Genomic DNA, 15,835 nt, shown 5'->3' on the forward strand with positions numbered 1-15,835 from the left:
GCCAGACGGCCCGCAAAGTAATCCCTGTACCTTTGCCGTTGGATAAAGTTCTGCGACTGGTGCAGGGTACAGAATGTAAATCCTTTCCAATGTTCCATTCCATTGGTTTTGTCTTTTTTGCTTTCCTTAGCCCACAAGGGCCTGCAAGTGGGTACCATTAAGGGTTACCTGACGGCGCTGTCTATATTTAAGCGCTCGTCTGAGTAATGTTCTTATTTTAAGATTCCTTTGATTTCACAGTTTCTAAAAGGGCTAACTAATGTGTTTCCACCGTCGCCCTTTCAGGTGCCGGGATGGGATTTGAATTTGGATTTAAAGTTCCTGATCGGAGCTCCGTTTGAGCCCTTACATTCTTGTCCGTTGCGAGTGTTATCCTTTAAAACTGTATTTTTAGTTGCGGTTACTTCCGCACGCAGAGTGAGTGAGTTGCAGGTACCCTCTGCCAAGCGACCCTTCACTGTGTTCCATAAGGACAGGGTTGTCCTTAGGGTGCGGCCTTCTTTTCTTCCGAAGGTTGTGTCGGAATTCCATTTGGGCCAGAAGGTAATTCTTCCGGCGTTTTATCCTCCACATCCTGGTAAGGAAGAGGAGAGGCTCCATAGGTTGGATCCTAGGAGAGCTTTGAGTTTCTATCTCTCACGGATGTCCCGGGTCAGAGTGGACGATCAGCTCTTTATAGGTTAAGCTAGAAGGCGTTTAGGTCAGGCTGTTTCCAAGCAAACCTTATCCAGATGGATTTTTTTGACAATCTCTGAGTGTTACCGTTTAGCAGGAAAGGACCCTCCTGTAGGCTTACGGGCTCACTCAACTAGGGGTGTGGCTGCCTCCACTGCTCTACAGAGGGGTGTTCCGATTCGCAATATTTGCGAAGCAGCCACATGGGCCTCTGTCCATACTTTTGTGAGACACTATTCCTTGGACTCCATCCATGGGCAGGATTTGGCCGTTGGTAAGGCAGTCCTCTATTCAGCAATTTGATTGGGCATTCTAATATTCTAAATTTGTAAATTCTTTTCCCACCTCCATATGTTGGTTCTGCTTCGGGAGTCTGTCATAGATGTGGAATAAGTTGGAGGACACAATCCCCTCGAAGAACAAGTTACTTACCTTATCTGGTAACGTTCTTTCGATGGGAGCTTCCTCCGACGTATTACACATCGTACCCTCCCAGCCTGCCCCTCTACAGAATTTCTTATGCGATTGCAGTTTACGTTTCCGCAAGGCTTTCTGCAGTCACACTGGCGGGAGATTGGGAAAAAACTAAAACTGAGGTTACGTGCGCCGTGCGTCCTATATATAACATCCAGTGACGTCGACCCTTGACAAAGGCACTCTAGGGACAACGTGTCGACGTCATCGACACAGGACGCCTACGCCAAAAGATTTTCCGAAGCAGCACAGCTGTGGTCATTACCTGTCATAGTTGTGTAATACGTCGGAGGAGCATCCCATCGAAAGAACGTTACCAGGTAATGTAAGTAACTTGTTCTTCCTAACCATGGCGTCCAACTTCTTCCCCTCGCTAGACGGGGGAACGGAGGCTGAAGATGAGGGATTAGAAGACTTCTTCCTCGTTTCCGCCAAGACCACTGAGTTCGGGGAGGGCTGCGACCGTAGTCACTTATGTGTGGAATCCGGTATCCATTACTTCTCTCCAGCCTATCCCTCTTAGCCAGGATGAGGCTGGGTTTCTCATCAGCGCCAGACCCTCATCCCAAACGTCGTCCAGGAGAGGTACCTCCAGAATGGTCTTCCTTTTGGCCTCACGTCGTTGGTAAAGGAAACCTTCCTTCCTGGTCTCTTATGGCATCAGCTGGAAGAGCTCCGACGCACGGGTGACCATGGTGTGGAATGACCCCACTTCGTCCGGTGGAGAAATGCTGCCATCTGTGTCTGTAGTCATGGGCTGGGCATGTGCAGTGGTTGTTGAGGCAGCGTGGGGTGCTGCTTTCTCTTCGTCACCGGCATCAGGCCCAGTGCCGGAGGTGCAGTCAGCATCCTCGTCTCTTGGAGGTGTCGGGGGTGGGGGGGGTTTGTAGGCTTGCTGGGCCCAGCACCTGAGTTAGCATTTCCGCCGTTGTCGTCGTCCTCATCATTCTCTCTGTGGTTGTTGTTCTCCACATCCTCCAGGACCGTGTGAATGGACACCAGGTCCTCCTCATCGGAGGAAGAAATATCCGTGCCCTGGAGCATGGTTGAGGCCTCCACTCGCCCCCACCCTTTGCATCTTGAGGTGGCGGTCTCGGGCTTAAGGATGGCATCCTCTTCTCTCGCGTTTTCTCCACCGGCTTGGCTGAGGCTTCCTGCCTCAAGGGTAGGGCCACTGTGGGCCCCGCTGGGGTCCCCTGGAGCCTGTCAGCCCCTTTCGCCTTCGAGAGTGCAGCCACCACCAGATCGATCATCGAGGATGACTTCGTCTGGACCACCTGGGCCATCAGGGGTAGGTCGGACACCTTTTCCCTGCGCCTTGGTCTTCTTTGGCTTCTCCCGCAGCTTCCCTGGGTTAGCCGATTTTCTCTAAGAGGAGGAGCTGGAGTGATGACTGGAGATGAAGGCAGATGGTGAAGATGTACGCGCCCTGCCCGTCGCAAGACCCGTTTGCGTGGCGACCCCGACCGAAACGGACTTGCAGTGCTTTGCTTTGGGCTCCCACGGATGGAGCACCCTCAAAGGCCTTAGAAGCCCGCTCCTCTGACAGGACGGTCCTGGGTGAGGCACGCCCCTGCTTGCCGCATGGGATAGAGGCCTTGGATTTGAGCCACGCCGCCAACCTACTGTGACGATCCTTGACGGTGTGCTTGGAGAACCCAAGGCAGATCTCACAATCCGCTTCCCTGTGGTCCGGATGGAGATAGTGGAGGCACTGGAAGTGTTTGTCCTCCACAAACAGCTTGAGCAGAGCTTGAAGAGGGAGCCTCCCTCCTTCTCCTCAGACATGGTCTGGCATGCGGTGTAGGCCCAATGGCCTTCTGGAATCTTCGATGAAACTCTCGATGATTCTTGCCCTTGAGGGGCGTTAAAGACGTCGACAAACCGATCCCTGCTTGCCAGTCAAAGGAAAGAAAGGCTCTATTTGACAAAAATAGAAACTTGTTTTATTGAAAAAGCATGAAAACACATGGATAAGCTCTCAGAGCAAAACACGACGACTCCCAAAACTTGAAAGTGCAGTAAAAATTCTGAAGATGGCTGCCAGAGGAGGGGCTTAGGAATAGGGTAGTCATTGGCTGGGGGCAGTATGACCCAGAGCTCAGTGATTGATTTATAGGAGCAAGACAGTTTGTAAGTGAAAGTGAAACCGTTTTTTCTTTTACCGAGGATTCCCGGTCTGGGGGGTTATATTCATGAGCATGTGAATCCATGCCAGACCCATGCTGGAGAACAATAGTTACATGTAAGTAACTTGTTCCTTCTCTCTGTGGTGTCAAGGAAATGACTGAGCATGGAAGACATCTGTTCAGGACCTCCCTGTAGGGCCTCTTTGTTGCGTTACTTACAGCCCTTTCAATGTGTGCATCGTGACTGGAACATGTGGCTTGAAGTCTTCCATCAGGGTTTATTCTAGAGAAAATGGAGACTGTCTCCTGGTGGTTTTCGGGCTTCCACAGTGGGGTCGCGTTTGTCCAGACTTTACCGGGGTGATACCTTTAGGTTCACCACATAGGCCATGGTGGTCTTTAGATAGCCAGTTAAAGGCTGCATGGTGGCGATCTCTGTTTTCAAGAGAACGCTGGAGGAGGAGTCATACTCTAGCATCCCCGCTCCAATCCAGTTTCTGAGAGATCTTACGAATACGTTTCCCCTGAAATAATTTGCAGTTTGAATTTGGTGTTTACTTCCTTCATGGGCTCTCCCTTCAAGCCTCTGGATTCATTCATAACTCTTCCTATTGGTTATAACATCACCCAGAAGAGCGAGAGTTACAAACTCTAACTGAAACCGCCTTATTTATCTTTCTCTGAAGAAAGTTACCTTGTAAGTACAATCCTCATTTTTGCCTAAAGTGTTCTTGAAGTTCCACCCAAGTCAGAAAACACACCTAACGGTGTTCTGTCCAGCTACCCATTCCTCCGAGGAGGAGTGATTCCATCATCTTGACCCTAAAGGGGCCTGAGTTTCTCTGTAGTGATCCAGGGATTTTGGGAAGGATGACCAGCTTTTTCTAGCCTTTGATGGGAACATGCAGGGCTCTGCTGTAGCAAAAACGAACTCTATTGAGACGGTTACTACTCTGCATCTCCGAGTTGTAAAGGTTTGCAATGGGTTCTCCCGCACCTTAGCATTCTATCAATCGGGGGAGGCAGGAGTGCAGCAACTTCAGCTGGACATTTTTCAATCGGCTTTGTGGGCTTAACAACATGCATTTTTGAAATCACTATTGTCTGAATGCTATAGCCTCCCTTAAGTCCTACAGATTGTTTTGGTCTGATTTAATTGTGTTCTCACTGTCTTCCCACCACCAGATTCCAAAACTGCTATGGGAGTTTATCTAAGATGAGGAATCTGTGGGAGGTTGTGATCCGTTAGATGAGCAATTTACCTGGAGTTAAACATGTTCTTTCAGATTGATGGTTCATGTCCACAGATTTATCACCCTCCTAGCTTGCCTCAAATTGAGAACTTTTCGATGCTATAGAAGTAAATGTTTTGCCTTGGGTCAATGATTTATGTTGCCTCACCTGATGAGCCGAGGGTATAAATGGTGGGGACTGGGGCCCTGGGGCATAGTGTGCCCTAATGTGCTGGATGCCTACGAATGGACCTTCAAGGAGAGTTTGCATCTACGCATACTTTGCCATCTGCTGGTGAAAATGTTTGGTGCCAGCTGCACTCGTTTTTCTAAGATGAGAATCTGTGGGAGGAGCCATTGATCAGAAAGAACATTACCCCACGTAATTAATTTTTGTTTTTCGATATACAAAGCCATCCATACATTCCTCTCTTCTATCTCCATCCTGCCTGACCTTGCATCCTCTCCCATGCCTCACAACATTGGGGGTCCTCGTTGATTGGGACTTCCGCTACAACAATTAATGTCTTCCTTCTGCCCTTATTGACCTTCTCAAAATTGGGAACATTTTGTTAATTTTTTTACTCCTTATAAAAGCTCTAATCTCTGCCTTCGCCCTCCACGATCTTGACTACTGCTTGTGACTGCTTTTGTTCCTGCCTTCTCCTTGGCCTTTCTCTCTACTCTTTCCTCCATCTAAACAATGCCCTCATTTTCACTACCAGCACTTCCTACAACCTGCCAAGATCTTCCCCCTACAAATGCCTACTGACATAATGCTGGGTACCGTGCACAACCACTCCCTTTTTAAGTTCCTTCTCCTCGTTAACAAGGCTGTCCACTTTCTTGCTCATCAGTACTTGGCTGACTTTGTCTACTCAACATCTTGTTCCCTCCACTCTTCATCTGAACTCAACCTCACTCTCACATGTTCCTCATCCTTGTTCCTCATCTAACGTCTGTTCCTTTTCCCAATTTCGCCCGCTCCATTGGAGCATGCTGTACATCACAAGCAAACCCTGTCCGATTGTGGTTCTCTTCAAAGCGTGGCTTAAACTTCAACCGCTGGCCAAAGAGGAAACGCCCTCACACCTCTGCCAATCTCCCTACCTAACTCCACCACTCCCTACAGCAGTGGTCTTCACTCATGTTTGGCCTGGGCCCCCCTGAACAAAATGTGGGCAGGTCAGTCCCCCCAAGAATTGGGAAAAGGAAAGTAAGTAAGAAAAGGCTCCTCCACCTGCTCCCATGACAGTCTCATGACAGTCTCTGTGCTCCCTCATCCCACTCCTAGCCTAGACCCTGCACTCTCCCCACCCTGCTCCCACTACAGTCCCTGGGCTTCCCCACCCAGCTCCCAGCACTGTCCCATGGCCAGTGGCGGCTGGAGAATTTTGTAAGTGGAGGGGCATAAATATACCCCCCAGATATGCCATAGCGACCGAGTGTAGCGAGGGGAACCCGAACATATCAAGGTGGCAATGGGGCAGGGGTGGTTTTCTGCCCCAGGGGCATTTAAAAAAAAAGGGGGGGGTGTTAGAAAGTTGCCTTTTAGAGCATACCTTTTTTTGCGGTTGGTGCTGGGGGCTCAGGGGGAAGGCATGGTATGTTTTACTGGACATCTGATAGATGTCCAGTATAAAGATTTCGAGGGGATTGGGTCCTCCGACGTATTCCATATCTATGACAGGTAATCGCCACAGCTGTGCTGCTTCGGAAACTTTTCTGAGTCCTGCGTCGATGACGTCGATGCGCCGCCGTCGAGGACCTCCTCCGACGTCATCCGATGTGATAAGTAGGATGCACGACGCCCGTAGCCTCAGTTCCGTTTTTTCCGCGAACGTGTTGCTTCGTGAATCTCGGTTACGCCTCGACTCTTTGGAGTTCTGTTTGTCTCGGTTCTTCGAACCTGTTCGTTTTTGTGAGAAAATCCTTCATAAGAAGATGTCTTCTATTTCGTCTTTCGACCCCGCGTCCGGGCTTCAAGAAGTGCGGGAAGTGTGGGTCCAAGATGTCGGTGACAGACTCGCACGACGCCTGCCTCTGGTGCCTCGGGGAGGCCCACAACACAGATGACTGTATCGACTGCCAATCGCTCACGTCCAAAGCCTTACGGGAAAGTAAGAAGTTGTTGTCGGTAGGTCGGGTGTCCAAGCCCTGGAAGTCGAAGTCTGACGGATGATTCGAGAGGTGACTTTCTGCGTTGTCGTCGGAAGTCTCGTGGGTCTCCTTCTAGGAGTCGGTCTCGCCAATCCTCGACCTCTTCGAGGCATTCTCGGAAGCGCTGACACCGGTCGTCTTCCAGGTCCTCTTCTGAGGACTCTGCCCGGCACGTCGCTTACCCCACCAGCCGTGCGATGCCGGAGGAAGGGGACTCGTTCTCGACGTACCCGTTCCAGGTCCCGGTCCTCGACGCGCTCGAGACCGTGTGCACCTGTGATGTCTTCGAGGAAGACATCGATGCCTGAGGCGTCAGGGGCGTCGACAGGCTTTCTCGAGGCTCCGGCTCCGAGGAAGTCGTCAAAGCCGTCGACGTTCAGGTCGTCGAAGGACACGCTCGGAGCTCCGGCTTCGAGGACTGTGTCGACGCCATCGATGCTGGCGGCACTGCATCTGACGTCGACGCCGATTTACTCGACGCCGATCCTCTCGGCGCTGATGCCCGGTCTCTCGACGCGGCGCCGATTCACTCGACACCCTCAACGCCTTTTGAGGCCGTGGTGTCGGAGGTACCCCGTGACACGGGGGAACCCCCTAGAAAGGCTCTGGCTAAGAGCAAGCACTCTCGAGTGCCTTCTTTTTGCCACCTGCAATATATTTTGGAGGTGGATGAGGACTCTGATGGCCTGGTTCCTAGTCAGGTTCCAGATGAGATGGTCTCGGGCCGTAGCCAATTTGACGATTTGAGGCAGTCACTGCATGATGCCAGTGGACTGGACACCTCTCCGGAGGTGGAGTTTTGTAGGCCTGAGCCTGGCTCTCATGCCGATTCCTCGTACCTGCGCCTTATCGCTAGGGTCTCCGAGTACTTGGGATGGTCTTCTCCCCCAGGGGAGTTTGTGCAGGATGATCTCACGGACATCCTTGATGTTGGTCCCCCAACTGACCCGGTACTGCCGTTTCATATGGCTCTACAAAGAAGGGTGGCGACGGCTTGGACTGCTCCGGAGAGTCCCCCGGTGGTGGGCAAGTCCTTGTCGCGAAAATACCGTCCAACCAGTAGCGACCCCTGCTACTTGACCAGACACCCCACTCCGGAGAGTTTGGTGGTGCAGGCGGCCACGGCCCCGGCAAAGCAGGCGTCGTACCCTACCATGCCTCCTGATCGGGACGACAAACGTTTTGATGGCTGGGCAAAGAAAGTGTCTTCTTCGGGTGGTATGGCGCTTCAACTCCCTATGTGCCATGTCTCGTTTCACACACTCTCTGTGGAACTGTGTTGCGTTACCGGCTGAGCATATTCCCGAAGGGGATGAACGGGATGGTTTCCTTGCTATGGTCCAGGATGGTAAGGATGCCATGTGTGAGTCTGTTCAGTCGGGTTTGGACATGGCTGAATGCGTCAGCAGGTCCATGGCGGCGAGCACCGTGATACGCAGGTTTGCGTGGTTGCGGAAGTCTGGGTTCGCTCCTGATGTGCAGTCCCGGCTCCTCAACATGCCCTTTGACGGTGAACACCTTTTTGGCAGCAAGGCTGACAAGAGCCTTGAGAGGTTGCAGACCTCCAAAGCTGCAGCGAAGTCGTTGGGTGCTGCAGTTCGCCAACCTCCGCCTTTTCGTCCTAGGGGACAGCAATGGAGGGGTGGTTCCTTTCGCTATTACTCGTCCTTCAGTAAAGCGAGGGGAGCTAGCAGTCAAAGAGGCCATCGTAAGAGTGCCAGAGGTGGAAACAAAGGTACTCGAGGTGTCAAGGCCGCTCGGGCAGTTGCCTCTTTGCCCTCAGGTAACGCCGCAGCCGCTACCACTCAGTCATGAGGCCATGGCCCATGGTTCGCCGGTTGGGGGAAGGCTGGCGCAGCATCTTGTAGAGTGGCGTGCCATTACTTCAGATGTGTGGGTTCTGGAGATCATAACCCACGGCTACTGTCTTCCCCTTCGGCAGAGGCCTCGCGACAATCCACCAGGGAACCTCTCTTTGAAGAGTCCGGATCTGATCCTTGCGCAGGAAATTCAAGCCCTGCTGGAGAAAGGCGCCATAGAAACTGGTGCCTGTAGCGGAGTGGAACAAGGGATGGTATTCCCGTTATTTTTTGATTTCGAAGACAGACGGGGGATTGAGACCCATCATGGACTTGCGCGGTTTGAACAAACTCCTCAGGAAGGACAAGTTCAAGATGGTTACTTTCTCTCAAGTCCTCCAGGCTCTTCAGCTTCAGGACTGGTTGGTGTCTCTCAACCTCAAGGATGCTTACTTCCATGTGCCAATCCATCCCAAGCACAAGAAGTACCTGAGGTTTGCGGTTGGTGACTCGCACTTTCAGTTTTGGGTCCTGCCGTTCGGATTGACCTCCGCCCCGAGGGTTTTCACCAAGCTCATGGTGGTGGTGGCAGCGCATCTCAGGCAAGGGGGGATTCACGTCTACCCCTACCTGGTCGATTGGTTGATCAGGGCGCACTCTCCCGAGCAGGTCCTGGATCATCTGTCCGTCACCTGCCACTCCCTTCACAGGCTGGGCTTCTCCCTCAATTTAAAGAAGTCCCATTTGACGCCAACACATCGGCTCCAGTACATCGGAGCAGTGCTCGACACTTCCCTGGGGCAGTGTTTTCCTCTCCAGGTGAGGGCTCTTCACATTCAGCAGATGGTGCACAAGTTTCAGCATGCCCAGACGCTCCCAGCGTTCGAGTTCTTGAGGTTGCTCGGCCTCATGGCGTCCTGCATTCTTCTGGTGCCAGCGGCTCGCCTGCGGATGAGATCTTTGCAGTGGGCACTCAAGATGCAATAGTCGCATTCCTCCGGCAGGATGTCAGACCCGGTGCAGGTTCCGCCCTCGGTCGCCCAGGACCTTCTGTGGTGGGCCGTCGAAGGCAACTTGATGAAGGGGGCTCCGTTTTGGCTTCCCTGGCCGGAGGTGACGATCGTGACGGTGCATCCCTCACGGGATGGGGAGCTCATGCCAACGAGCTGACAGTCAGCGGCCGTTGGTCTCCGTCGGAGTCCAGACTCCTTATCAATCTGTTGGAGCTGAGGGCCGTCAGACTAGCCCTGAAGGCTTTTCTGCCGACAGTGCGAGGAAAGAATGTCCTGATCCTGACGGACAACACAGTGGCCATGCACTACCTCAACAAAAAGGGGGGGGGGCAGGGTCACTTCCTTTTGTGCAGGGAGGCGATGCAGCTCGAGTTCTGGGCCATCCAGCAGGAAGTTTCGATCTCGGCAGTTCATCTGGCCAGAGACGAAAACGTGACGCGGGCGCTCTGAGCAGACAGAGCACGATCTCTCACGAGTGGGAGTTGGCTCAGGAGATTCTCCTGGAGATCTTCGCCCTTTGGGGGACCCCTCAAGTGGATCTCTTTGCCTCCAGTGCCAACCGGAAGTGCGAGAGGTTCTGCTTGCGGGAATTTCCTCCAAAAGGAGCCTTAGGAGACGCGTTCTTGGTGGAGTGGTCATTCCCACTGCTGTACGCGTTTCCTCCAGTCCCCGTCATCCCGCAAGTGCTGCGGAGGTTACGCAAGTTTGGTTCCCGGATGATCCTCATTGCTCCGTCGTCTGCTCGGAGGACGTGGTACCCGGACCTTCTCGACTTGTCCATCGGCCTCCACGTCGTCTTCCCTACCGAGACGATCTGCTCTCATGGGAGGGAGTTCAGGTTCTCCATCCAGAGGTCTGATCCCTCAACCTTCACGCTTGATTTCTGAAAGGTTGAGGTATAAGGATTGGGACCTCCCTGAAGACGTGATGGAGGTGTTGCTCTCGGGCCGACAGCCAGCAACGAAGTCTCTGTACAGTTGAGTTGCCGTTGGCTTAAGTTCTGCGACTGGTGCAGAGTTCAGAATGTGGATCCTTTTGCATGTGACCTCTCCTTGGTTCTGTCCTTTGTACTTTCTTTGGCCCACAGGGGCTTGTAAGTGGGGTACCATTAAAGGTTACCTGGCGGCGCTGTCCATCTTTAAGCGCTCGTCTGAAGAGTGTTCCTACTTTAAAATCCCTTTAATTTCACAGTTTTTGAAAGGGCTCACTAACGTGTTCCCTCCGTCACCTTTCATGGTGCCCGGTTGGGATTTGAACCTTGTTCTTAGATTTCTAATGGGTGCTCCCTTTGAGCCTTTGCACTCTTGTCCTTTGAGACTGTTAACTCTAAAAACTGTATTTTTAGTTGGGGTCACTTCAGCTCGCAGAGTGAGTGAGTTACAGGCACTTTCAGTTAAGCCTCCCTTCACTGTTTTCTATAAGGACAGGGTTGTCCTTAGAGTTCGTCCTTCCTTTCTTCCGAAGGTAGTGACGGAATTTCATTTGGCCCAGAAGGTTGTTCTTCTGGCATTCTATCCTCCTCCGCACCCTGGTAGGAAGAGGAGAGGCTCCATAGGCTAGATCCTAGGAGAGCTTTAAGCTTTTATGTTTCACGCATGTCCCTGGTCAGAGTGGACAATCAACTCTTTATTGGTTACGCTGGAAAGCGTTTGGGACAAGCTGTGACGAAACAGACTTTGTCTCGCTGGATTATTTTGGCCATCTTGGAGTGTTACCGCTTGGCGGGTAAGGACCCACCGGCTGGCTTGCGGGCTCATTCTACCAGGGGTATGGCTGCATCTACTGCCCTACAGAGGGGTGTTCCTATTCGCAACATCTGTGATGCAGCCACCTGGGCTTCAGTACATAGATTTGTACGTCACTATTCCCTCGATTCCATCCGAGGACAGGATCTGGCCTTTGGCAAGGCGGTCCTTTACTCTGCTATTTGATTGGCAATTCTAAATTTTAATTCTAAATTCTTTCCCTCCTCCTTGCTCTGGTACTGCTTTGGGAGTCTGTCATAGATATGGAATACGTCGGAGGACCCAATCCCCTCGAAGAACAAGTTACTCTCTTACCTGGTAACGTTCTTTCGATGGGATGGTCCGACAACGTATTCCATATCGCTCCCTCCCTACCTTCCCCGCTGCAGAATTTCTTATGCGATTGCAGCTTACATTCCGCAAGGCTTTGTGTCTGACTGGCAGAAGACTAATGTCACACGTTCTGGGGGAAAAAACTACAACTGAGGCTACGGGCGTCGTGCGTCCTACTTATCACATCGGATGACGTCGGACGAGGTCCTCGACGGCGGCTCATCGACGCAGGACGCAGACGCCGAAAAAAGTTTCCGAAGCAGCACAGCTGGGGTGATTACCTGTCATAGATATGGAATACGTCGTTGGACCATCCCATCGAAAGAACGTTACCAGGTAAGAGAGTAACTTGTTCAACTATCCCTGTCCCCTGGGCTACACAGTGCCTCAGAAGGAGAGGTGATTTTGGCAGTTGGGTAGGGGGATTTTGCCACAAAGGCATTTTTAAAAAGCCTTTGTTGTACATCACACCCCCCACTATATCCCCTGCCCACTCTCCATTAGTTTCACAGACCAACACACACAGCATGCACTCTATCATTTACACGAGCACCTATCATCATGGACTCACTCATACCACACGCATCCATACACGTAACATAAACGTACCTTCTTCACTGGTCCTGACGTTTCCTCCCCAGTGCTCCAGCTCCTGCATCATGAACAGGAATCGGGAAGCAAGAGCTTCCTGGTTCCTGCACATGCATGCAGGAGCCTGAGAGTGGGTGCTGAAACGCCCTGCTCCAGCCTGCTCTGTCTGTATATGCGAGAAGTTGCAGGAGCTCTCACTTGCACATACAGACCGTTCCACAGCCAGCATTTCCAATGAGCAATGCAAGGCTGGCAAAGCAAAACACCCCCAGTCTTGCATTGCTGAAAAAACTGCTGAGGGAGCACTCTGTGTTTCACTGGGCTGGCTCCTCGGCTCCTCCATAATGGGTGAGTGGACTGCTGGATTAACCCCCTCGCCTATTGTGGACTAGCCTCCCCTGCCCATGGCTACCACCACCCTCCCCCGCTGCTCCTCCCTGCATAGTCCCTTGGCTGCTCCAAACCCACAACCTGCATAGTCCCTGGACCCCCCACCCTCTCGAAAAACTGCAGGGCTCCTCGCACACTCTCCAAAAACAACTACAGGGCTTCCCACGCCCGCTACTAAAACAACCAAAAAGACTCCCCCACACCTTTCCCACAAACAACCCCAGGGCTCCCCCACCTGCTCCAAAAACAACCCAAAAGACCCCCCAACTCTTTCCACTAACAACCCCCCTCCTTACCTCGTATAATCCTGGTTCTGCTTTGTTCCTGCGGCTGGATTCAAACTCCCTGGAAGCATGCTCTCTGTAAAGGGATAGAAAATGTGCTTCCAGGGTGTCTATTTCCTGGGTCAGCCACTCCCACTGACCCTAAACCTGCCATGTTTGGGGGCGGGGGGAATGGTAGGATGCGATATGCACAAACCTCCATGTCCCATCCCATGCTGGCTTTTTCTTTCCTCCCTTTAAATAAAAGAAAAAGTAAAAAATCATTATTTTTTCATTTCAAACTTGGGTACCATGCCGTCCCCAGCGCGTCCCACAGTTTGAATAACACTGCCCTACAGTGTTGTGCAATAATGTAATTTGCCAAGAGGGGATTGGAACCCCTCTCAGCCGTGGGTGGGAGACCTACCAGGGAGCAATCCATAGCCGGTCCGCATCCTGCCTTGAGGTCCGCGTATCTAGTATAAGTCAAATTTAGACACTAGGGGTCAAACTTCAGTATTTACGAACCAGGGAGCAATGATGCCTGGATTACGGAGGAGATGCTGAAGAAAACGTGAGCAAGACCGCGCTAGGGCCCATTTCCATTTAAATAAACACCCTTGAACCATCTCTGAGGCTGTAATTCTTGTGCCATCTGTGCCATTTTATTTGTACAGAACTTCCAAAGTGCTACAGTATGCAGCACTCAACCGTCTATGTTAATGTTACATTTTAAGTTACCTGCAGTTTCTTTACCTTGGCTTTATCTCACTTTGTTCTCATTCTCATAAACGTGCTCACCACTTGTTCTCATATTAGTTCTATTGTGCAGGCACTCGTCTTGCAAATGCTCTGCCATCTGTAAATGTGCTATTGGAAGTCATTTCTAATGTGGCATTAAGCCCCCATTCCAAGGGCTGGAACGGGGGGTAATGGCCTGGCAGCCCAAATTAACGGTCTGAGCGAAGCAAGGGCCTTTAACGGCGGCCCTGGCCGTTACCCCCGTTCCATCCCTTGCAACAAGGGTTTAACGCCATTAGCACCCCGGGGGTCACCAAAGCGGTAACCAGGCGTCCTTTAAAAAAAAAAAAAAGTATTTTCAGTCATTGAACGGGACATGCGAGGCGTCCCTTTCAATAACTGAAAATACTGTACTAAGATGGCCGCCATGGAAAGAGAAAGCAGGGCTCCATGAGAAGCGCCTATTCCCTTTCCATAGCGGCCAGAGAAGTTAGGAAACGGCGGCCTTCTGCCCTGCAACAGGTAAGTGGGGTTGGGGATGGGTTTGATAATTAAAAGAAAATAATAAATAAAGGGGCGGAGGGTGGGGGGAAGATGGCAGCTGGCGGAACCAGCTGTCGGACTGCTTCGAACGTGGGCTGAGATTGTAGGTTTCAGCCCATGTTTCCGGTCTCCTGATTGGCTGGTTCCCCCGTGCCGGGTGTTAATGGCTATTGATGTCCCTGTAATTCAGTGCAGTATCCAGACAAACCACACCTAAAAAGATTTGGACCAAGCACGCTTCAGCACAAATAAAACTACAATACCCGTCATGATCCAAATATTGAATTTAAAACACTGCTCCACAAGTCATTTTTTGGTATTGTCCAAGAGTAACATTCTTGTTTCTTCGGGATATTCTTTGGAAATCAATGCAGACAATAGGTACAATGATCACTGCTAATATTTTTAGAGAGGGGTTCAAGAAGGAGGTGCAACTAACCATGTAGAAACAACATATTGCTCCAACAGAGATGAGATTCCAATAGAGGTTGTATGGAGGCCTCTCTAGCAATTTTTGAAATTCAGTATTACGCAAACACAGTATCTGCGAACATAGTGATCTGGTCTGAAATTGGGGTTCTCTTCATTTCCATTATGAGCATGTAACTTGACAAGGGAGGGATTTTAGTAACTTTTGTGTTATTAAAAGTGTAATAAACATAGTAAAGAAAGAACCTCCTTTTTTGATTATTATTCAACTCTAAATTGGTTTCCAATATTAATTACAGAAAGAAATGTAATTAATTAAAGAAAATCTGCCAGATAGACTTGCTTAAGACATTTTTTATTACACCAGTAGCAGATTTAAAGTTCCAATTAAGTCATTAACTCTGAGAAGACAGCTTTGAAAAAACTCTTAGCTGGTACTTCGAGCACAGTTTGATGGTAAGACTTGCTAACGCTAGCTCATCCATTGCAGGTGAATTGAGTTTTGAGCAGGGAGGGACAGGAAGTGGGAGGAAATGGCCATAGGGATTAGCATGGCCATGGGCCGTCAATGGGTAGGCAAATAACCAATCACCTACAGGATGTGTGTCCCTCCTCGTTTGCCATTCCGCCCTAGGTGTTCTTTAATGCAATCGTTTTGGCTTATACTTGCCTTGCCACAAAATAGACAAAACTACAAATCACGATTGTAGCAACACTTGCAGTGATCATTTTCCATGATTATAATCAAGATCAAACAACATTATAATAATAATAATGTCTAGCAAACTTATGAGGGAAATCGTGAAGTAAGACTTTAATGCTTTTCTTTTCCCAGGCCCCCGATCTCTACGACAGGAAAGGAAAATATTTCAACGTTGAACGAGTCGGTCAGGTGAGTTTACATTATTTTTATACTCTAAATTCACTATTCTTGCTCATCCATCCTTATTGATAAAGTTAGCTCTTTTTCAACCTCGCTTCCTAGTTCAATTCATTTTGTTTTCGAAACACTGTTTAGTCCTTGAGGCTTCCACTGCAGCCCGACACGGTCTCCCCCCAGCCTCCAATGTTTATCTATGGTAAAACACTACTAACTATAGTAGCGCAGGCAACCTTGTTCTCCACCTGGTTGAGCCCCCACACTGGTGATTGTTGTACCTTCTATTTTTTACCTTTTTTGGTATGCTCCATTGCATCTTTCCTTTACATCGTCACAGCATATTGGGTACTACGCCCATGCCATGTTATTTGAAGCCCTATCATTTGTGCTCCCCTGTCTTTCAGGCCATCTTCCTCTTGGGCAGGGAGAAGATGTCGC

At 50.6% G+C, this 15,835-nt stretch overlaps 1 protein-coding gene across 3 annotated transcripts in view; it reads left to right on the forward strand.

Moving 5' to 3' along the window:
* ANAPC4 (anaphase promoting complex subunit 4) overlaps positions 1-15,835 on the forward strand; it is a 1,458,106-nt gene that overhangs the window by 707,501 nt on the left and 734,770 nt on the right. For all 3 annotated transcript variants that reach the window (XM_069631855.1, XM_069631854.1, XM_069631856.1), the window contains one exon: positions 15,353-15,409. In XM_069631855.1, coding sequence (XP_069487956.1) covers positions 15,353-15,409 — 57 coding nt within the window. The remainder of the gene's footprint in view (positions 1-15,352; positions 15,410-15,835) is intronic.

The sequence above is a fragment of the Ambystoma mexicanum genome, chromosome 6q, assembly GCF_040938575.1.
Source record: "Ambystoma mexicanum isolate Mex_15411 chromosome 6q, UKY_AmexF1_1, whole genome shotgun sequence".
In the NCBI taxonomy this organism is placed as follows: Eukaryota; Metazoa; Chordata; class Amphibia; order Caudata; family Ambystomatidae; genus Ambystoma; species Ambystoma mexicanum.